General features: G+C 39.2%; 1 protein-coding gene across 1 annotated transcript; it reads left to right on the forward strand.

The window, feature by feature from the left end:
* Window positions 1-5,105: 5,105 nt before the first annotated feature.
* Window positions 5,106-22,632, forward strand: LOC109568080 (prostaglandin F synthase 1-like). Its single transcript, XM_019973308.2, has 9 exons — window positions 5,106-5,189; window positions 10,457-10,624; window positions 11,455-11,571; window positions 12,372-12,449; window positions 12,868-12,990; window positions 15,629-15,738; window positions 18,537-18,702; window positions 20,216-20,298; window positions 22,368-22,632. The coding sequence occupies exons 1-9, from the start codon at window positions 5,106-5,108 to the stop codon at window positions 22,408-22,410; spliced, it is 972 nt and encodes a 323-aa protein (XP_019828867.2). The 3' UTR covers window positions 22,411-22,632.
* Window positions 22,633-23,705: the final 1,073 nt, after the last annotated feature.

A 23,705-nucleotide genomic window follows, 5' to 3' on the forward strand; every position in this document is an offset into this window, starting at 1 on the left:
AATTGAGTGTGGTCACACTAGCTCTCTTTCAGTTACTGTTTACATAGAATGTCTTTTGTCACTTTTTCCTTTCAAAGATTTGTGTCCTTAGATTTACAGTGAATCGCTTATAATGACAGAAATTTGATATATTTTTTAAAAATCTACTCTGACAATATATACTATTTGAACGTGGAGTTTATTTTATTTACATTAAAAGTAATAACTGATAGGAAAATACTTTTGTCTTTTCATATTTTTGGTGTGACTTAGTTCCTTATTTCCTCCATTACCACTTTCCTTAATGTTCAGATGATTTTTCATAGTGACATCTTTGGTTCTCATCTCTTTTATATTTATGTTCCATATACTCTATTTTATTTTCTTTGTTGTTACCATAGGAATTATATATAACATTGTTAAGTTATAATAATATATTTTGAAAAGAATAGAGAAACACAGTGAGAACTTCAACAAAGAGCTATAAAATATAAAAAAGACTCAATGAGAGCTGAATAACACAATAAATGAAATTAAAAGTACATTAGAAGGAGTTAACAACAGGTTAGCCAATACAGAATAATGCATAAGCAACCTAGAAGACACAATAATGGAAATCACTCAATCAGAACAGTAAAAAGAAAAATCAGTTTTTCACAAGCATGGTCTCCTGGGACAACATCAAATATAGTAACATTCACAGAATAGTAGTCCTAGGAGAAGAGTGAGAGAAAGGCACAGAAAAATGCATTTGATGAAATTATGACAGAGAATTTCCCAAACCTAAAGAAAGGAGAATACATCCAGGTGCCAGAAGTACAGAGAGTCCCAAACAAATTAAACCAAGGAGACCCAAGACTTAAAACTGTCAAATATTAAAGAGAAAATTTCAAAGGGAGCAAGAGAAAAACAGTCTCATATAAGAGAATCCCCACAAGGCTCTCAATTGATTTGCAGCTGAAATATTATAGGCCAGAATGGAGTTACATAATATATTTAAAATACTGAAAGGATAAAAATATCTACAACCAAGGACCTTCTACCCAGTAATATTGTCATGCAGAACTGAAGAAGAGATAAAGAGTTTCCTAGAGAAGCACAGCTGAGATCCTCACTAAACTGACCCTACAGTAAATGATGTCAGTCTCTCAGTCATGTCTGATTCTTTGCAACCCACCCCATGGACTGTAGCCCACCAGGCTCCTCTGTCCATGGGATTTCCCAGTCAAGAATACTGGAGTGGGTTGCCATTCGCTTTTCCAGGGGATTTTCCCAACTCAGGTATCAAACCTAGGCCTCCTTCATTGCAGGCAGATTCTTTACCATCTGAGCCACCATGGAAACCTGTTTTTTTCTTTGAAAATAAAAGGCTATTTCCTTATAGAAATAAGGAAATACAGAAAGGGGAAAAAAAACCCATAGCAAAAGCAAATATATGGCAAAAGAAGTGCATGCACCGCTTAAATAAACTAATAAAAAGGATAGAAGACTATAGTTAACAGTTAAGGGATAGACTTGAAGATATAAAACATGACATCCAAAACACAAAACACTTGGAAGTGATGTAGATCTTTTGGTGCGTGTGTGTTAGTCACTCAGTCGTGGCCGACTCTGCGACCCCATGGACTGCAGCCCACCAGGCTTCTAGGTCCATGAGATTTTCCAGACAAGGATACTGGAGTGGGTTGCCATTTCCTTCTCCAGGGGATCTTCCTGACCCAGGGATCAAACCCGGATCTCCTGCACTGCAGGCAGATTCTTTATCAACTGAGCTACAAGGGAAACCCAGATCTTTCAGGGTATGCATGAACTTAAATGACATCTGTTTTAAATAGATAGATACAGTTATAAAGGACAGTGTTTTCAACTATCAGTGGTGGAATAGCTAGATATCCACATGCAAAAAGAAGTTGGGAGTTGACCTTATAGAAAAAACAACTCCAAATGCTTCTGAGATCTAAACACACAAAATATAAATATGAAACTCGCAGAAGAAAACCTCTGGAAAAAGTTTCTCATTGTTGGATATGGTCACAATTTGGGGGATTTGACACCAAAAGTACAGGCAATAAAAGAAAAAAATTATCATTAGTCTTTATCCAAATTCAAAACTATTTCTCACTGAAACAAATTACCAGAGGGGGGAAAGACAAACCACAGGATGGAAAAAAAAAATCTTTCAAATCATATTTGTGATAAAGCTGAATAGAATAACATTTTCTGTCAACACTTTACCACACATTGTCTTTGCTCAACTGACAGATATTGCATGGTATCCCTTAGTCATTTTTGTTTACTATTTCCATAATATTATTCTTGGTTATGTCTCCCTATTGATACAACATTGGGATTTTTTATATCACTTTACTTGAGTTTATCTTGAATACCACCTCTTCTCTCCTAAACTCAGAATGTTTTCTATAGTGTTTGGATTTATGTCTTGAAATAATCCTTGAACTAATCTTCGGCCATCTAGGGTTTGGAGTTGAGGTTCTTGCAGATCTCCTGTGGGTCCCCCTGGGTTCACAGCAGCTATGGGGCCGTGACCTCATGGGGTTGTCCCAGGGCTGCAGTGCCAAGTGGATGATGTGCGCGGGTCTCTCCAGGGAGGACCTCTGAGCCCCTGTCCCCATTCCTCATCTGGGCCCCTCCCGGGGACTCAGTCCTAATCTGCCAGCTTCTCTTCCCTTCCCACCCAGCTCCGTGTGGACAGTTCTTTACAGCCTTGGTGTGGACAAGGCTTCCTGCTAGAGTCGTGTGTTTTCAGGAGATGGAACCCTGATGTGTTTCTGGGGGAGCTGAGCTCAGCGTCCTCTTGTCCACCTGGAGCTCCTCCCCAGGACAGTGTGTGACACTCACTGTTCACTAAGTGTGGCTCCTGTGACTGTTCAGGAAGAGTCAGTGCCGATTTATTTTCTTCCTTTCCTAGACCATGGTTTCTTTTTTCTTTTTTTCTTTCTTTCTCCTTCCTTCCTTCTTTTCTTTCTGGGGTGTGGTGTGTGCATTCCTGTGTGTGTGTATGTGTTCCTGGGTGTGTATGCATTCATCATTGGGTACTTGAAACAACAGGCAACTACTCACTCTTGGTTGATTTCCTCCACGTCATGACTGGCCTTCACTAGTTAACTTGGCACGCTCCTTGTCCTGGGATTAGTCCAAAGGAAAGCTAAGGGCTGCTCAGTTTATTTCTGAGCCAACATCTTGCCTGACCCATGGGTGGCTGTTTTATTCCCATGAATATATGTCTGTTTTTGAATGCCCTATGTCCCCCAAATCCACATGCCAGTTCTACTCAGGGTTTTACATGGTCTAGTCTATGTCACCACCCTTAATCCTTTGTCCCTGGTCCCACATATGTATAGGCCCCCTGTAGCTGTAATGAGACACTCCAGCTGCTCTTCAGTTTAAGCTTGTTTAGGTAAAGCAGACATTCATCTTCAGGCTGTCCCCAAGTAGGTTGGAACATTGCATTAAGGTTTTCTGTGATCACTCTAGTTTGAGGGAGCTGAGTCACTGCTCTTTACAGATCAAGACTGCACTGCCCCAGGCAGGAGGATGGTACAGATGAGTAAAAACCCCACAAAATGTCCTTCCATCCTGTTCTGGATTTTTCATAACTGTGTGTTCACTTTGTTGCCATAGATTTTGTTTGACTGTTTTCTAGAGCTCATATGACATTTTTCATCTGGGTTCTGATTGTTTTCTCATGTTTCTAAGGGAGAATTCAATACATCCTAGCCCACCATTTTGCTCACATCACTCTGTTAAATTTTGTTTAGTTTCACAACATTTCACGATATCAGTGCCTCACATTTTCCGGTACTTATCCCAAAGTTGTTACAATTTAACTTGCTTACAAGTTTTTCTTTCATGGGTAGGGCTGAGCAAAATAGCAAAGTATGTAAAATATGTATAATTTATATTATGAAACTTTCTAAAAGTTATATAACTAAGTTCAAGGTATAAACCCTCCAAGAGTCAGTTTGCACACTGCACATGGTATCCAAAAACTGGCCAGAATGTGTGGTTTTGGTGTCCTTTTCAGGATTTCACCACCGTCAGGTCTGTAAAGTAAAATAATTTTGCTGGTGGTAAAAATAAAAGGCAAATTTATTTTCATTACTCAGCCATTAAAAAGAATACATTTGAATCAGTTCTAATGAGATGGATGAAACTGGAGCCTATTATACAGAGTGAAGTAAGCCAGAAAGAAAAACACCAATGCAGTATACTAATGCATATATATGGAATTTAGAAAGATGGTAATGACAACCCTGTATGAGAGACAGCAAAAAAGACACAGATGTATAGAACAGTCTTTTGGACTCTGTGGGAGAGGGGAGGGGGGATGATTTGGGAGAATGGCATTAAAACATGTATAATATCATATAAGAAACAAATCGCCAGTCCAGGTTCGATGCAGGATACAGGATGCTTGGGGCTGGTGCACTGGGACGACCCAGAGGGATGGTATGGGGAGGGAGGTGGGAGGGGGGTTCAGGATGGGGAACACATGTACACCCATGGCAGATGCATGTTGTGTATGGCAAAACCAATACAATATTGTAAAGTAAAAAAATAAATAAATAAATTTAAAAAAAAAAGAAGTTTTCATTCTTTATGAAGGGATATGAGTTTGAGTGAACTCTGGGAGTTGGTGATGGACAGGGAGGCCTGGCATGCTGAGATTCATGGGGTCGCAAAGAGTCGGACACGACTGAGCGACTCAACTGAACTGAACTGAAGATTTTTTAAAATGCTTATTGATCACTCCTTTAAATTGTGTGATTCTCTGTATGTGTGTATTTGTACTGTAAGATTCAGCTTCATACTTAGAAAAATGAAAAAAGATTGCTATGTGGAAGTTTCTAGTCTAACATACAGTTTATACTTGTTCAGCCAACCTCATCAAAATGTATCCTAAGATTATACTGATAAAAAAAACCAAGCAAGTTAACTGGCTTTAATTCTCTTCTTACTCCATGGGAACTGATTTACTCATGCTCCTCCTACAATGTATCTGCTAACATTGGACAGTGCAGCTGTGGCGTTACCTTCCTATTACATATAACCTGTGAAGGCAGAAGAAAAAAAATCAGTCTGCTTACCCAGAGGAGCAACAGGCAATGGAAACCCAATGCCAGAGGGTGAAGCTTAATGATGGCCACTTCATTCCTATCCTGGGATTTGGAACCTATGCACCTGAGGAGGTAAGAGTAGTGGTTTGGGGTTGAGATATAAATAGTAGTGGATGTAACATGAGAGGAAGGGGACTTTGGTTGTCAAGCACTGAGCTCCTGTGTGACTCTGGGAGGATCACGTGGTTCCACTAACCAGGCTAGAACCGTGCCCTGTGAAAGAGGAGAGAGCATCCAGTCTCTACCCTGCATCAGGGTCTGAGGCTGCGCTCACCTTCAGATTACTCTGGGTTCCCCTGAAGTTTCCATCTCTTTCCCAGCTTGGCGGAAGAGGTGAGACTCGGCTGTCAAGAATGCTGACTGTCAGCTGCTTTGCTTTGAGGAGCATTGTAATGGTGGGGTTTCTCTGTATGTTTCATTAATTCCAGAACCCTTTCCTTCTTCCAAAAACACATGACCCAGAGAAGTATTTGAGGTAGAAGATCCTGAAGATGAGGTGACTGAAAACTAATGGGAGAGAATTGCTTTTCTATTGTGAAATACCTGCTCGGTGCCAGGCAAGAAACACTCCAGTTGTGTTTTGACCTGTACTTCTGTTTCTGCTTGGAAGCTTATTCTAATGGAAAGTATAGCTTCATTAGAGGGGATAAGCTACACTCTTTCAGGAAAGATTTCAATTGTAGGGTTTGTATTTTATTTTTACTATACTCTTCAGCCCTTGTGCATAAGAGAGCCTAGTGGACAAGACTCTAGACTGGAAACCAGAAAATTGGCTGCCCATCTTTTCCTTAAGAGTATGTGGTATGTGGTACCTCAATGTTTATTGCAGCACTGTTTATAATAGCCAGGACGTGGAAGCAACCTAGATGTCTATCAGCAGATGAATGGATAAGAAAGCTGTGGTACATATACACAATGGAGTATTACTCAGCCATTAAAAAGAATAAATTCGAATCTGTTCTAATGAGATGGATGACACTGGAGCCTATTATACAGAGTGAAGTAAGCCAGAAAGAAAAACACCAATACAGTATACTAACACATATATATGGAATTTAGAAAGTTGGTAATGATAACCCTGTATGCAAGACAGCAAAAGAGACACAGATGTATAGAACAGTCTTTTGGACTCTGTGGGAGAGGGCGAGGGTGGGATGATTTGGGAGAATGGCATTGAAACATGTATAATATCATATAAGAAACAAATTGCCAGTCCAGGTTCGATGCAGGATACAGGATGCTTGGGGCTGGTGCACTGGGATGACCCAGAGGGATGGTACGAGGAGGGAGGTGGGAGGGGGGTTCAGAATGGGGAACACATGTACACCTGTGGCAGATTCATGTTGATGTATGGCAAAACCAATACAATATTGTAATTAGCCTCCAATTAAAATAAATAAATTTAAATTAAAAAAAAAAGAGTATGTGGTTGTGATGAGGAACTGGTCCTTAAACTTTGAGTCCCACTTTTTTCATCTACAAAACAGAAGGAAATATTCAGAAATACTTTGGAGATAGAAGACAGTGCTTTTTTTTTTTTTTTTTTTTTTTTTGGCTTATGTGGCAACTTTATTGATTTGTCTCTACACAGTATCTTTTTTTTTTTTTTTAACTTTACAATATTGTATTAGTTTTGCCAAATATCGAAATGAATCCGCCACAGGTATACCTGTGTTCCCCATCCTGAACCCTCCTCCCTCCTCCCTCCCCATACCCTCCCTCTGGGTCGTCCCAGTGCACCAGCCCCAAGCATCCAGTATCGTGCATCAAACCTGGACTGGCGACTCGTTTCATACAAGATATTATACATGTTTCAATGCCATTCTCCCAAATCTCCCCACCCTCTCCCTCTCCCACAGAGTCCATAAGACTGATCTATACATCAGTGTCTCTTTTGCTGTCTCGTACACAGGGTTATTGTTACCATCTTTCTAAATTCCATATATATGCGTTAGTGTACTGTATTGGTGTTTTCCTTTCTGGCTTACTTCACTCTGTATAATAGGTTCCAGTTTCATCCATCTCATTAGAACTGATTCAAATGTATTCTTTTTAATGGCTGAGTAATACTCCATTGTGTATATGTACCACAGCTTGCTTATCCATTCATCTGCTGATAGACATCTAGGTTGCTTCCATGTCCTGGCTATTATAAACAGTGCTGCGATGAACATTGGGGTACATGTGTCTCTTTCCCTTCTGGTTTCCTCAGTGTGTATGCCCAGCAGTGAGATTGCTGGATCATAAGGCAGTTCTATTTCCAGTTTTTTAAGGAATCTCCACACTGTTCTCCATAGTGGCTGTACTAGTTTGCATTCCCACCAACAATGTAAGAGAGTTCCCTTTTCTCCACACCCTCTCCAGCATTTATTGCTTGTAGACTTTTGGATTGCAGCCATTCTGACTGGCGTGAAATGATACCTCATAGTGGTTTTGATTTGCATTTCTCTGATAATGAGTGATGTTGAGCATCTTTTCATGTGTTTGTTAGCCATCTGTATGTCTTCTTTGGAGAAATGTCTATGTAGTTCTTTGGCCCATTTTTTGATTGGATCATTTATTTTTCTGGAGTTGAGCTGTAGGAGTTACTTGTATATTTTTGAGATTAGTTGTTTGTCAGTTGCTTCATACCATGTTCATGGATTTGAAGAATCAATATAGTGAAAATGAGTATACTACCCAAAGCAATTTATAGATTCAACGCAATCCCTATCAAGCTACCAAAGGTATTCTTCACAGAGCTAGGACAAATAATTTCACAATTTGTATGGAAATACAAAAAACCTCAAATAGCCAAAGCGATCTTGAGAAAGAAGAATGGAACTGGAGGAATCAACCTACCTGACTTCAGGCTCTACTACAAAGCCACAGTTATCAAGACAGTATGGTACTGGCACAAAGACAGAAATATTGATCAATGGAACAAAATAGAAAGCCCAGAGATAAATCCATGCACATATGGACACCTTATCTTTGACAAAGGAGGCAAGAATATACAATGGATTAAAGACAATCTCTTTAACAAGTGGTGCTGGGAAAACTGGTCAACCACTTGTAAAAGTGAAACTAGAACACTTTCTAACACCATACACAAAAATAAACTCAAAATGGATTAATGACCTCAACATAAGACCAGAAACTATAAAACTCCTAGAGGAGAACATAGGCAAAACACTCTTCGACATACATCACAGCAGGATCCTCTATGACCCACCTCCCAGAATACTGGAAATAAAAGCAAAAATAAACAAATGGGACCTAATTAAACTTAAAAGCTTCTGCACAACAAAGGAAACTATTAGCAAAGTGCTTGTTTACTTTGTAGAGCAAAGTGGACTGAGGGGAGGGAAGGGTTTAGGCTATTTTTGAAGCTCACTGGTTCATTACTCAGTACATCCCTGAATGCTCCTGCATTTAAGTTAAACAGGGACTAGAGCCAAAAGAGGGCAATTAGACCAAGGATCTACCTCCTTGAAAAAGGAAAGATTCTAAGTCACATAAAAACAAATGGAATATTATTCAGCCTTTATAAAAGAAGTTATCCTTTTGCCACTTGCAACAACATGGAGGAACCTGGAGAATATTAAACTAAGTGAAATAAGCCAGAAGTAGGAAGACAAATACTGCCTAATCTCTTTGTTGGTGGAACCTAAAAAAGTGAAACTCAGAAGCAGAGAGTAGAGGAATGGTGACCAGAAACTGAGTACATGCTGGGGAAAATGGCAAGATAATGGTCAAGGATACAGACCTTCAGTTATAAGATAAGTTCTGAGATGTAATGTACAGCGTGGTAACTATAGTTTAAAAAATGGATTGTATTCATGAGATTTGCTAAGAAACTAGATATTAAGTATTCTCCCCACAGCCAAAAGTTATCCATATGAGGTGACAGAGCTGTTATTAGTTTGATTGTGTTAATCATTAACAATGGATAATTATATGAGAATACTGGTTTGTAAAACTTGAATACATGCAGATTTTATTTGGTGTATTCTATGTGGCTTCACTGGTAGACAGAGGTCCCAGAAGATTTCACCTGGTTTCTTGATGCTTTTCAGCTCAGTTCAGTTGCTCAGTCATGTCCAACTCTTTGGAACCCATGGACTGCAGCACGCCTGGCTTCCCTGTCCATCACCAACTCCTGGAGCTTACTCAAACTCATGTCCATCAAGTCAGTGATGCCATCCAACTTTCTCATCCTCTGTTGTCCCCTTCTCCTCCTACCTTCAATCTTTCCCAGCATGAGGGTCTTTTCCAATGAGTCTATTCTTCACATCAGGTGGCCAAAGTATTGGAGTTTCAGCTGCAACATCAGTCCTTCCAATGAATATTCAGGACTGATTTTCTTTAGGATGGACTGGTTTGATCTCCTTGCAGTCCAAGGGACTCAAGAGTCTTCTCCAACACCATAGTTCAAAAGCATCGATTCTTCTGCACTCAGCTTTCTTTACAGTCCAACTCTCACATCCATACATGACTACTGGAAAAACCAGAGCTTTGATTAGACAGACCTTTGCTGGCAAAGTAATGTCTCTGATTTTTAATATGTTATGTACATTGGCCATAGCTTTTCTTCCAAGAAGCAAGCTTTTTTTAAATTTCATGGCTGCAGTCACCATCTGCAGTGATTTTGGAGCCCGAGAAAATAAAGTCTCTGACTGTTTCCATTGTTTCTCCATCTATTTGCCATGCAGTGTTGGGATCAGATGCCATGATCTTGACTTTTTGAATGTTGAATTTTAAGCCAGCTTCTTCACTCTTCTCCTTCACTTTCATCAAGAGGTTCTTTAGTTCCTCTTCACTTTCTACCTTAAGAGTGGTGTCATCTGCATATCTGAGTTTATTGATATTTCTCCTGGCAATCTTGATTCCAGCTTGTGCTTCATGCAGGCCAGCATTTTGCATGATGTACTTTGCATATGTTACATAAGCAGGGTGACAATATACAGCCTCGACGTACTCCTTTCTTGATGCTTTTACCAGGTACTTTATACCTGTGTGGATTTTGCTTCAAGCATCTCACAGTGTGAATTGTATCCATGAATACCACTTTATGCTAAGTATTACAATTTTTTCCAGAAAATCACTGAATCTGGAGTTTTTCTTGGGGTCGTTTGATACCTGTGATCAACCACTGATCACCTGGGATTGAAGGGTTCCTGGTCATCCATTTAATCACCGACCAGGAAAGTTCAGGAAAACTGTCATGGGTTCATCACCACACATGCAGAATGAACCAAAAGCACAAAGAAAAGTTGATTATTGGAAAGATCAAAGCTTGTGGCTCAGCAATTTCTTAATCGTGGGGATGTTCAATTCTACCTTTGTTGCTTATGTAGGTTCCTAAGAGTGAAGCTCTGGAGGTCACCAAATTCGCTATAGAGGTTGGGTTCCGCCACATTGACAGTGCTCATGCGTACAGAAATGAAGAGCAGGTTGGCCAAGCCATTCGAAGCAAGATTGCCGATGGCACTGTGAAGAGAGAAGACATATTCTACACTTCAAAGGTGATTTGTGTGTTGTGTGTGTGCACGTGTGCACAACTAGTTGTATGCAGGTGATAATTATGTAATAGGATCAGTAATTAGGTGAATGTTGTTTACTGATACAGCTTTCTTTCCACACATATTTATATGTTAAATGTAGTTTCCTCCTCCCCTGCCCAAAAATAGAAAGTGATACCAACTTTTTCTTCGCTGCTCTGTTCAAATTTTAAAGTCACTTTCCTTCTCTGAGCCTAGACCAGAGGAGTGTGATTTAGTATGGTCTAAGGATTCATACAGAAGTGTGAATAGATTATAGCTTTCCTTATCATCTGGGTGAGTTTCTCAAATTTCTTCACATTCTGAATTTCAGTTCTCAACTCTAAGAATAAGAGAGAACATTAGGAGAGGGATTTTGTATATTCCACAAGATCTAGCCAAAGTGTCTTGAATTATGTTCTGCTCATGTTAATATGTTCAAAATACTTTTTTTTCTACAGTTATGTAAACAAAATGCTAATTAATTCTGAGAGGACTGATTGAATTAGACTAAGTTTGTGCTTTTACACTGTATTAAACACAATTCAGATGATAGGCATGGTAATTATTTTATAATGTTATTTATCTTGATTAATTTTATTCTATTATGAATGATGTACTGATGATAAATTCAGTCAAATAAAGTTTGCATGGGTGGGTTAGATAAAAAATGGAACTCAAGAAAAAAAGGAGCATTTTTCCCAGTAGTCATCCATTTCTAAGCAATAAAAATGTTTAATCATTAAATGAAACAAGACAAACAAAATGACCTACTGCCTTCATTTAATATAACTTCTATTATTTAACCTCTGCAGCTTTGGTCCACATCCCTTCAACCAGAGTTGGTCCAATCAGCCTTGGAAAAGTCATTGAAAAGCCTTCAACTGGACTATGTTGATCTCTATCTTATTCATACTCCAGTGCCTCTGAAGGTTGGCAATTTGTGTGATCACCTCTATCTTATTTCATGTGTCACAATGTCTATCAGCTTCCATGGATGGTTGGCTTAAGATTTTTCATAGTACTTTTTTCATAGTACTTAAGTATTTTTCATAGTACAGTGTAGGGTGTACTCTACACTGAGGAAAGTTGAGTTGCAGTATTCTTAGAAATGGGTCCATTTTTCTATCTCTTATCATGGCATTATCATGGCATTACTCTTGGTTTGTTTTATTTTCACTGAACATTTTTGATCGGTGGCAAATATGGCCTTTGGGGCCTCAAGGCTCATGGTCATGAACATTTGAGAGCATGTCTAGATCTTCCACATTCCATATCAACCTAAGGAGAGCCTTGCTGGTTCATATGCCTGCCCTAGGGCACCTGATGCTCAAAGGGAAAAGGAAGTCTGATATTTAGCCCAGGTCAAGTTTGCAATTTTAATGCCAGAAGTAAGGCATAACTTACAGTCACTCCCAGTGCAATGGAGGTATTTTGCAAGAGGAAAGTAAAAGATGCAGAAAAAAATTCAAGTAAGTCATTGACAGTCCCCATTAGAATGTAGGAAAATTGTATTTATCAAAACGTAAGTGTAAGAGATTAGTGGAAAATTGCCTTCTAAACACATTTCTCAAAACTCCATTTGTAAAGCACTTTGCAAATATTAGTATCTAGAATGTTGTAAACCTATCTCATAGAGGTTTGATGCCCTGGTCCTAGATGTGCCTGGCTGTTTGGCTAAGTGTGGGGAAATCGTTTTGTAACACCTCTAAAATGACTGCTTCTATTCCAGCCAGGGGAGGAAATTTTGCCAACAGGTGAAGATGGAAAACTGATACTTGACTCAGTGGATCTCCGTCACACGTGGGAAGTGAGTCCAGGGAAGAGAAAACCAGGGGAGGAGCCAGGAGATAGGGAACCTCCTCATTTCTTCCACCTGTGAGAATGGGCTGTGGCCCATCAGACTCAGCAGTTCATGAATCTAAGGGCTGGGATGCTGGGGTTGTGGGGAGGAAACCATTGCTGAAATGTTCACAGAGAAGAACAGTGGAGAAGAATTTGGGATGGTAACATAGGCATCTATTTGTTTTCCATGTATTATGTCTTCTCCAGGGTTTTTCTAACTGTAATTCTTCCTGTGTCATGAACTTTTCCACTTTTTCCTTCCTTATAATCAATGCTAATTTTTGACAAGAGACACTTTTAACAATTTTTTTTCAGCCATTAACCTTGTTTTATTGCCCATTCCAAGTGACTGTTCATGACTGTTCACCACCCCTCCCTCCCAGGCCCTGGAGAAGTGTAAGGATGCAGGGCTGACCAAGTCTATTGGGGTGTCCAACTTCAATCACAAGCAGCTGGAGAAGATCCTGAACAAGCCGGGGCTCAAGTACAGGCCCGTCTGCAACCAGGTGAGCAGACTTGACTCCTCTCCCTCCTGCTCTTCACAACCTCCTTCTTACACTGGAGCCAGATGTCTGTCTGGCCTTCCCTCCTGTTCATTTGACCTTTGTGGACATAGGATTCTAGAGAGCAGAGCCTCTGCCTGGACAGTGTAAATAGAATCCATAACAGTATCTCTGACTGATAAAGTCTGGGTGGAAAAGGCGGGGAGCGCTTCCTGCTAAATTGTGGGTAGGAACTGAGGGAAGTGAAAAGGAGTTAGACTCAACACCCAGAACTTAGAGAAAGGGGTTTTTCCCCTGAGCTTAAAGCATGACCAGAAATCAGATGTCACAAAGCGTCTCGGAGGGAACTATGTACATTAACGAAACATGGAACAGGAAGTAAACAAAGAGAAAAATCAGCTGAGATGGGTGTTAAGAGTTTGTGTGGAGTTTGAATGCCTGAATCCTTTGTCTTGGTTTCTCTGCATTTATGGGTCTTCAACCAAGTTTGCTGGAGGCTATTAAAGTTCATCAAGTTTGATGCATGAAGTTAAAGGCTTATGGTGATACTAACCACTGATGAAATATTCATTCAGGAATACTTACTCAATCGTAGAGCACACCTTGTGATTTACTCAAGCTTGGACTGGTTGTCCCATCAATGTCCATCACAAAATTAACTGATTAAACTCACTTTTCTATGTCTGTTTCTGTTCTCGAACTTTTTTTGGTTCTATTTTTTACCTTATTGTGGTAAAAGAAGACCATGAGACCTAACCTCATAGCAAGTTTTGAAGTATTCATATAATACAATACAGTGTTGTTTATTATAGGGACAGTGTTGGAAGCAGATCTAAAATTCATTCATCTTGTATAATTGAGACTTCACATCATGCTTATCAATTCCAGATTCCCCCCTCCTCCTAGCCCCTGGTGACCATCTCTCTGCTGTTTAATTCTAAGTTTGACAGATCTAGATATGCCATATACCTGAGATGTGATACATATGTCATGTAATCTTCACCCTTCTGCAACAGTCTTATTTCGTACGTACCATAATGTCCTTAAGTTACAAGTTGGAGTCAAAGAAAAAGAATCTTATATGGAAAGTGTAGCTTACACAATTCAAGAAATATATATATATATATATTTTAGTTATAAAAGTTAAGAAATTAATGTGATTCTGGTATCAGTTTTACTTCCATGTTTTTATTGTGAAAAATTTCAGATATTAGAACAGTTAAGGATACAATAGTGTGTGTGTATATATATATATATATATTTAATTATATGGATTTATATAATAAATATATATATTATGTTTTGACAACCTGGATCTGATATGGTTCACATGTCACTTTGAGTCATATTTTTCATGGTTTTTAACCTAGAATCGTCACTGAATCATTATGTCATGAAGATAGCGAGACAAGTTCTCAACAAACACACTGTATTTATCATCATTACTTTGTGACATTGATTAACTTGTTTGTCTGGTTCTAGTTTATGTAAATTAGTATTTAAATCTGAATTCCTTACTACATTTGACAAGAAAACGTCCTTTTATTTTTCCATTCTCCATAAATCTTTATTTTTTTTAACTTATTTTAACTGGAGGCTGATGATTACTTTACAGTATTATGGTGGTTTTTGCCATACATTCACATGAATCAGCTGTGGGTGTCCTTGTGTGCTGTGCCTCTCACATACACCTGAGTAGGAAGCATGTGATGACAAGTTGTCCTTCTGTGAATAGTGGTATTTTGTTCTCCTGGTAAAACTACTTGTAGCTAGATTTTTTGTTTGGAAGTGTGTACTTTCCTGTTGAAATTATCTAGTCATCTTTTGGATAATAACTTTCATCAGAGGAATTTCGATTTCCCCCAAATTTTCACCAAATGGTTGAGAATCCTTCAATGACTCCCATATGCATTAATTATTTAATTGGGATATTTTTCAATATTTTCAATTTTAAGCAATATTTTTAATCTCCTGACCTAACATTTTATTGTAAAGACAAAATTCCTTCATTAAGTCAACATAAAATGCACTTATTTCTGTAAGACAGGGTAAAAACTTAACTCCTTCCCATTAATTGTCAGTTTCTGAGAAAGGATTTATTGTACTACTCACCATCCATGGAAGAAAATAGTTTTGTTCTTTCTCCCGCTCTCATCACTAGAGCCTCAGGGATTTTTATTTACTCTGTGTGCTACATTTGTTTTCACTCATAATTCTTTTTGATGCTCAAGTTTACCCAAATGCCACCAGTGGGACCTCCCCCTTCCATCACACTAGATCCCCTCCCATCACACTAGGTCCTATAGTCCCAAGATTCTAACAGCTCTTTTTCTGTCTCCAGTCTGGAATTAGACATATGTCTTGGTGGTGTTCAGCGGTATTTAGTAACCAAGATCTGGTTCCTAGAGTTGCTTGTTCTCAGGAATTATTACTTTTTTTTTTTTTAATCTTTTCAGGAAACAAAGATAAAATTTGTTTTTTTTTTTAAATCATTATTGAGGTTGATGTTTCCAGTTGTAATTTGATTTGCACAGGTTTTTTTTTTTTTTTCTTTAGCGTATGTAATTTTTACTTTTATGCTTCCTCTGACATATTACCTTTTCATATAACTTGACAAGTCTTCTCTGTTGGTGTTCTACAGGTGGAATGTCACCCTTATCTCAATCAGAGCAAGCTGCTGGAGTTCTGCAAGTCACACGATATTGTCCTGGTTGCCTATGGTGCTCTGGGGGCCCAGCGGTCATCAAAATGGTATGAACATTACTGAAGGCCACAGGCAGTTACTCTGAAAATCAATTTTTTTAAGTCTTTACTGAATTTGTTACAATACTGTTTCTGTTTTATGTTTTGGTTTTTGGGCTTCAAGGCATATGGGATCTTAGCTCCCTGACCAAAGATCAAACCCTCAACCCCTGAACTGGAAGATGAAGTCTTAACCACTGGACAACCAGGGAAGTCCATAAAACTCAAATTTTGAGAAAATATTTTTATAATAATATACACAGTGTTTTTTTCATACTGTTCATGGGGTTCCACGGGACTGGAAAAGGTCCGTTTTCATTCCAATCTCAAAGAAAGGCAATTCCAAAGAATGTTCAAACTACCTCACAATTGCACTCATTTCACATGCTAGCAAAGTAATGTTCAAAATTCTCCAAGCTAGGCTTCAACAGTACATGAACTTCCAGATGTTCAAGCTGGATTTAGAAAAGACAGAAGGAACCAGAAATCAAATTGCCAACATCCTCTGGATCATCAAAAAAGCAAGAGAATTCCAGAAAAACATCTACTTCTGCTTTACTGACTACACCAAAGCCTTTGACTGTGTGGATCACAACACTTGGAAAATTCTTAAAGAGATGGGAATACCAGACCACATGAGCTGCCTACTGACAAATCTGTAAGCAGGTCAAGAAGCAACAGTTAGAGCTGTACGTGGAACAAAAGAATGGTTCCAAATCAGTAAAAGAGTACATCAAGCCTGTATATTGTCACCCTGCTTATTTAATTTATATGCAGAGTACATCATGCAGAATGCTGGGTTGGATGAAGCACAAGCTGGAATCAAGATTGCTGGGGAAAATATCAATAACCTCAGATACGCAGATGATACCACTCTTATGGCAGAAAGTGAAGAAGAACTAAAGAGCCTCTTGATGAAAGTGAAAGAGGAGAGTAAAAAAGTTGGCTTAAAGCTCAACATTCAAAAAACTAAGATCATGTCATCCGGTCCCATCACATCATGGCAAATAGATGGGGAAACAACAGAAACACTAAAAGTCTTTATTTTGGGGGGCTCCAAAATCACTGCAGATGGTGACTGCAGCCATGAAATTAAAAGACCCTTGCTCCTTGGAAGACAAGCTATGACCAACCTAGACAGAATGTTAAAAAGCAGAGACATTACTTCTCCAACAAAGGTCCATCTAGTCAAAGCTCTGGTTTTTCCCGTGGTGATGTATGGATGTGAGAGTTGGACTGTAAAGAAAGCTGAGCACCAAAGAATTGATACTTTTGAACTGTGGTGTTGGAGAAGACTCCTGAGAGTCCCTTGGACTGCAAGGAGATCCAACCAGTAAATCCTAAAGGAAATCAGTCCTGAATATTCATTGGAAGGACTAATGCTGAAGCTGAAACTCAAATCCTTTGGCCACCTGATTCAAAGAACTGACTTACTGGAAAAGACCCTGATGCTAGGAAAGATTGAAGACAGGAGGAGAAGGGGATGACAGAAGATGAGATGGTTGGATGGCATCATTAACTCAATAGACATGAGTTTGAGTAAACTCCAGGAGTTGGTGATGGACACGGAGGAATGGCATGCTGCAGTCCATGGAGTCGCAAAGAGTTGGACATGACTGACTGACTGAACTGAACTGAGCTGAATGCAGTGCTCTGGAGATAACATTTAACTGATGGGAAGAGAATAGAAATGGGACATAATCCTTCTGTTTTGTCTTACAATCACAAGCCAAATTGATTTTTTTTACATTTCATGTGTCTTGTTGTATGTAGATTTTAATGCAAGTGTCTCTGCATTGAACACTTAAGAGATAAGCTTAAGTCATGACTTACTTATTTTTTAACAAATGAACATGGTGCTAGTAATAAAAGTTTCAAGTCTCCCTCACCTTATATCTAAACTCAGGATAAGAAATGTACCTCCTAGGGACTGCAAGGAGATCAAACCAGTCAATCCTAAACGAACTCAGTCCTGAATATTCATTAGAAGGACTAATGCTGACTGAAGCTCCAATACTTTGGCCATATGATGTGAAGAACCAACTCATTAGAAAAGACCTTGATTCTGGGAAAGATTGAAAGCAGGAGGCGAATGGGATGACAGAAGATAAGATGGTGGGATGGATAACTGACTCAATGGACATAAGTTTGAGCAAGCTCCGGGAGATAGTGAAGGATAGATAAGCCTGGCGTGCTGCAGTCCATGGGGCGCAAATAGGCAGACATGACTGAGTGACTGAATAACAACCCAGATCTATGATGATCAAAAAAATCACAAATTGAATCATTTTAGTGAAAATTTGTTTGTAGGAGTATTGCACAATGCAAATAATGATGAAATCTCATTTTTGGACTACTCAATTTTTATCAACACTTCAGAAAAGTGAAAATTAAAAACAAAAAAACATTTCCCTGTGTCCATCTCTTTTTATTTTCTTGCCTTTGTACTTATTTTAGAGCTATGATTATTAAGAAAAATAACCACTGAGAAGTAAAACAGAAAAAAGAAAAAATCCACAAGTTTGGCAGTACTGGTCTCAGCTCAAGCATGCATCCAAATGACTGGGAGAACTTTGTAAATGCAGATTGGGAAATGACACAGTTGAGATTCTGATTCAGTTTGTCTTCAGCTAAGCCATAGAATTTGTATTTCTAACAAGATTCCAGGTGATACTGATGCTTCTGGTCCCTGGACCACACTTTGAGAAACACTGGTCTAGAGTAGACCTACTTTATCTGTTTGAAAAGCCTCCTTAGAAACTGAGTATTCAGTTTCAACTCCTCAGCATTTCTGAATTTCCTTCCAGGGTGAACCCAAACTACCCTATTCTTTTGGAGGACCCGGTTCTTTGTGCCATTGCCAAAAAGCACAAGCAGACCCCAGCTCTGGTTGCCCTTCGCTACCAGATACAACGTGGGGTTGTGGTTCTGGCCAAGAGTTACAACAAGAAGCGGATCAGAGAGAACATACAGGTGATGATAAGTGGGGCTGTGGGCAGAGGGCTCCTAAGCAGTATCCTTCACAAGGGTCATTCTTTGTCCAGCTCTCAGACTATCCTTGAGTGAAGACAAGTTACCTGTTTTTCTTGGTGCATGAATGCCTTGTGTGTGTTTCTGATGGTTTTCTCCTCCTGCTGTGGCAACAAGAGAGGTGGCATGGCTGGAGAGGGTTCAGGTTGGACAGAAAATAGAGATTTTAGTTCCAGCACTCTGTCAATTTATTCTGTCACCTTGTACAAATATTTTCTTCATTCTCAATTGACAAAATTACATTATTTGATTTTTGTAGGCCATTTAGGCTGCTCTAACAAAATACTTAAGATCGGGTGACTTAGAAACAACTGAAATTTGTTTCTCACAGTTCTAAAGCTGGAGATCTGAGGTCAGGGTGCCTGTGTGATCAAGTGAGGGCCCTCCTCCAGGTCACAGGCTTTCCCTTGTATCTTAACATGGTGGAGGGGGCATCAGAGCTCTCCCAAGTATGTTATATGAATATGATATTGTTTAAATATCATTCTTGAGGGCTCCACCATCATGACCTAATCACCCTCAAAGGCTCTAATTTGTAATACCATCTCAGTGGGGTGAGGTCCCAACATGTGAATTTGGGGGCATACAAATTACAGCAGTGATCCTTAACTTAACAAATCATTGTGGTTTTGTTTTGCATTTTCCTAAATACTAATGTTTCACTTTCATGCATTTAATCTCCTTGAGTTTCTGCTTTTGCAAATTTCCTGTTCAAGACTGTGCCCATTTTTGCAGAGTTGTCTTTTGATTTGTGTGTAGGAGACCATCATTGTACCCTTAGTCATAGCTGTACATGAAACTCTCCCCAGTTTCAAGATTTAATGCAGAGATCAGTTATGTGTGTCTCTTGATTCTGTGCTTCGGTAAACAGCCTGCACTCAGCTGTTTGAGTCCTCTTGGCTGGGCTCTCATGCATCTGCAGTTCAGTGCAGAACAGCTCGGCAGTTCTGCTCTAGCAGGTGGATGTGGCTCTTGTCAGAGGAGCCTGAACACTTCTCTGTATATATTTTCATATATATTTGGCTTAACTGTGGCAACTAACCTGTTCTTCATCTCAGCACAGCACTATGCCCCCTCATCAGTGAATGGGGAAAAATCTTCTTCATATCTGGGCTCAGAACTGACTAACCATTTTTTCTGGGAGCAGGTTCTCAGTCTGGAGTGTCCAAAGACTGTGTATTTGGGAAAAGAGGATTTTAGTTTGTTTTCTGTCTCAAGTGATTCACTTAGAAAGACTGATGTACTGTAATGTTTGTAAGGTGGACAGAGAAGGAGAAGGTGTAGGAAGGAGAGATGAGAACTCAGCAGAGGCTCCCAGGCTTGTTCACCTGAAAGCTGAGGACAGACTCGGCTTCCCTGTTCCCTCTTCTTCTCCCCTTCATGGAAACTCCTCCAGTCCAGAGCGGGAGGCCAGCTCCTTGGAGGAGCAGTTAATGTTATTCTTCCTTCCTTCCAGGTGTTTGACTTTGAACTGACTCCAGAAGACATGGAAACAATTGATGGCATCAATAGAAATATGAGATATTATGAATTTCTACCGTAAGTGACTTGCTGATGTTTCACACACTGTTTACTATAACAGGCAGGTCAGCAGGGGAATGAGGATTTTTAAAAGCTTAATTCTAGGAAGACAGTTCTGATTTCCAGTGTAGGAGTAAACCAGATGCTTCCTGTAGACCTCAGAGGTTTCCCCCAGGGTTCTGTCTCTGACCAATAGAAATGTAATTGCGGCCCATGACAGCCCATCAGTAAAATCACCAGTTGACATTGTGGTGAATTCACTACTTTGTGCTCCTAATTACTGTGCCTGGTATACCACCTCGCAGGGCTGAGGGACCCAGTAGACACATGGAGCACAGTGCCTTGCACTTTAAAGCTCTATGAAAAAATGTTCATATTTAATTCTTTTTAAAGTTGGGTGAAATGATCAGATTAATAGTGACTGTGTAATAATGAATCTGTCCTGGATTATATTCATGTTTGAAATTGAAAATGAAAGTGTTAGTTGTTCAGTTGTATCCGACTCTTTTGTGACCCCATAGACCGTAGCCCCACCAGGTTCCTCTGTTCATGGAATTCTCCAAGCAAGAATATTGGAGTGAGTTGCCATTCCCTCCTCCAGGGGATCTTCCCAACCTAGGGATTGAACCCTGGTGTCCCATATTGCAGGCAGATTCTTTACAGTCTGAGATACCAGAGAAGCCCATATTCATTTTTATCCTAACACAATTGTAAAATGTCATGTCAATGTTTTTATGGAGGGAAGCCCTTGAAGGGCAACATGCATCAGTGCTGAGAACTCACACTGGACCTGCCTCCACCCCTTCCTTCTAATGTCTGGTAGATTTTCTCCCTAAAGGACATTTCTTTTCCATGACACCATCCATTTACGTCATGTTTATCTCTTCACTGGACTTTTCCCCCTATTACAACTCCCACGTCCTTATCCTTGTTGTCTCACAAAGCTGAATTACCAGTAGATCATGAGCTTAACTAACGCTCTAGTGAGTGACCACTGTGTCCTTAGCAGGACACACCCAGGTAAGATCATCTGGGTTTCTGGTTTCCTGAGTCAAGACTCAACCCATTGTAGCCTTTGTCCATCACGGTCCATCCCCTGGGGAGCCTCCACCTCCTGGACTTTGACTTATTTACTAATGCAGAATTCCAGCTAAAACTGCAGAAGGATCCCAGGATTGAAGAGCCTGAAGACTAATGAGAGAGAAGTTGGAAGGGAGTTTAGAGAGAAGGGAACACAAATTAGTGATAAAATGAAGACACTTACAAATGAAAGATCTCAAAACTCCCCTTCTTGTTTGTAAAGCTATATCATAATTCTAAGAAAACAAATGATAAATGAATAACATGTGTAAAGCTACTTTTCTGCACTCAAAAGATTTTAAGTATAAATCTATGTTCTCCCTCCTTAGTCTTGAATGCCTAGACTTATTTATCTTTGTGACTTTATGTCAACAACACAGCTCTTGGCACATGAATTTTCTCAGAATACACTTTTTAATGAATTGAATAGAAAAGGACAAATTTAGAAAGAAAAATCAGAACATGAGAAAAAACAGAAAATAGCAGTAATACTAACAAATGAATAACAAGTGTTCTCATAAATTATAAATTAAGAAAGCAGTTAATCATATTTAGTAGTTATGATTATTTAGGTGTACTTGGTATCTCTTCAATAAATTGGAAATTCATTAATGAAAGCACCCTGTATTGGGGGAGTGATGCTTGATATTTTCTTTTGATGGATGTATGAAAAAAAGAGCAACTAATTCTTTAACTGTGATTATTCTCATCATATTGGGTCAAAAGTTACACCCAGGACTGAAATAACCTCCACAATTAACCATAAGTGTTGTGCTATCATATAAATTGTAACCTGAGTCAAACTACCTGTCACTGTGGAGTGAATATTACACGTGAATGTGCCGTGTGCACATGGAGCAGACACCTGCATATGTGCTTGTTGGGAGAGAAGGAGGGACGTGTTTTGTAGATTTCAAGTTTTAGCCCATCGTGACCACATCACAGAGTAATACTCACTATGACAACATGACTGATTTAATAAATTAGTACTCCTCTTTCTCTTCCAGTGTTATCGATCACCCTGAGTATCCATATTCTGAAGAATATTAACTATGAGATATCTACCATGCATTCTACTAGAATTTCTTGCTTCTAGGGCTGTGAAGAGCATTTCTGTAGTTGGTGAAGGTGTTCAAATGAAGTGTGTGAACTTTTGAAAGCTTGTTTTTATTAAAAAAAACAACATTTTGTGAAATAATAAAGGCTTCAAATAAAGATATTAGTTTTTCCTGATAACAAAATATTTGGAAAATAAAAGGGAAATGATAGAAAATAAAGATAACCTCTGATTAACCCATTTAATAACTTTGGTGTGTTTTCCTTTGTGGAAAAATACATCAGTCGACCTAAGAAAGAAATGGAAAATTTTATTCGAGTCAAATTTGAGAACTGTAACCCAGGAAGCTCTGAGAACTGTTCTGTCCTCTAGAAGTCAGGCACAGGTATGGAAGGTTTTGAGAGAGAGGGTTCTGCATGAAAAGATGTTATTAACAGTATACATGATCCAGATCTAAGCATCATCATGGTGGGTCATATGAGCCCTTACAAGGTCAAGAAGGAATTAACTTTTTTTCTCTACTATTTATTGCAAGTTCTTGCAGCCCAAACTGCCAAAATAAATACCAAGCGATTAAGTACAGAATCTTAAATTGAACCCAAATCTCCTAACTGCGATGTCTATGTTATTTGCACTACATCCAGCTCCTTCCTAGAAATAATTCCATTTTACTTCACTTTGGCTTCACCTGGTGTTTTCATTATTTTAACGTGACCTCTGAGATGGAAAGGGCAGGTACTTACTCTACAAATAAGTAAAGCTAGGTTAAGAGAAGTTTAAATGACACACCAAAGATCACAGAGCTAGTAAAAGCTTACTTTTGAAAACACCCAGTATTCTTAAGACATTTTATTCACATGACATCATATATTTAAAAAATCAGACCAGATTTAAACTCAGATAGAATCTTTGTTCACACCAACACAAGGAGCAGCTTCATTTCAAATCTTTTGTTAAATTAAGCCAAATTTCTCGTTCCTCCTCCACTTCTCTTTGCTGGTCTCCATTGTAAACATGGCATAGAAATCCGAAGAGGAGTCTGTCAGTGGGGATGTATCCCCAGGGGCTCGGGCAGCTCTTTGACAGTGATTGTCCGTAAATCTACATTCTGGGCCTGGATTCTCTTCATTTCTTTTTTTTTTTTTTTTAATATAAATTTATTTAGTTGGATGCTGATTACTTTACAATACTGTATTGGTTTTGCCACACATCAACATGAATCCGCCACGGGTGTACACGCGTTCCGCATCCTGAACCCCGCTGCCACCTCCCTCCATACCATCCCTCT

The sequence above is a fragment of the Bos indicus genome, chromosome 13 (genome assembly GCF_029378745.1).
Source record: "Bos indicus isolate NIAB-ARS_2022 breed Sahiwal x Tharparkar chromosome 13, NIAB-ARS_B.indTharparkar_mat_pri_1.0, whole genome shotgun sequence".
NCBI lineage: Eukaryota > Metazoa > Chordata > Mammalia > Artiodactyla > Bovidae > Bos > Bos indicus.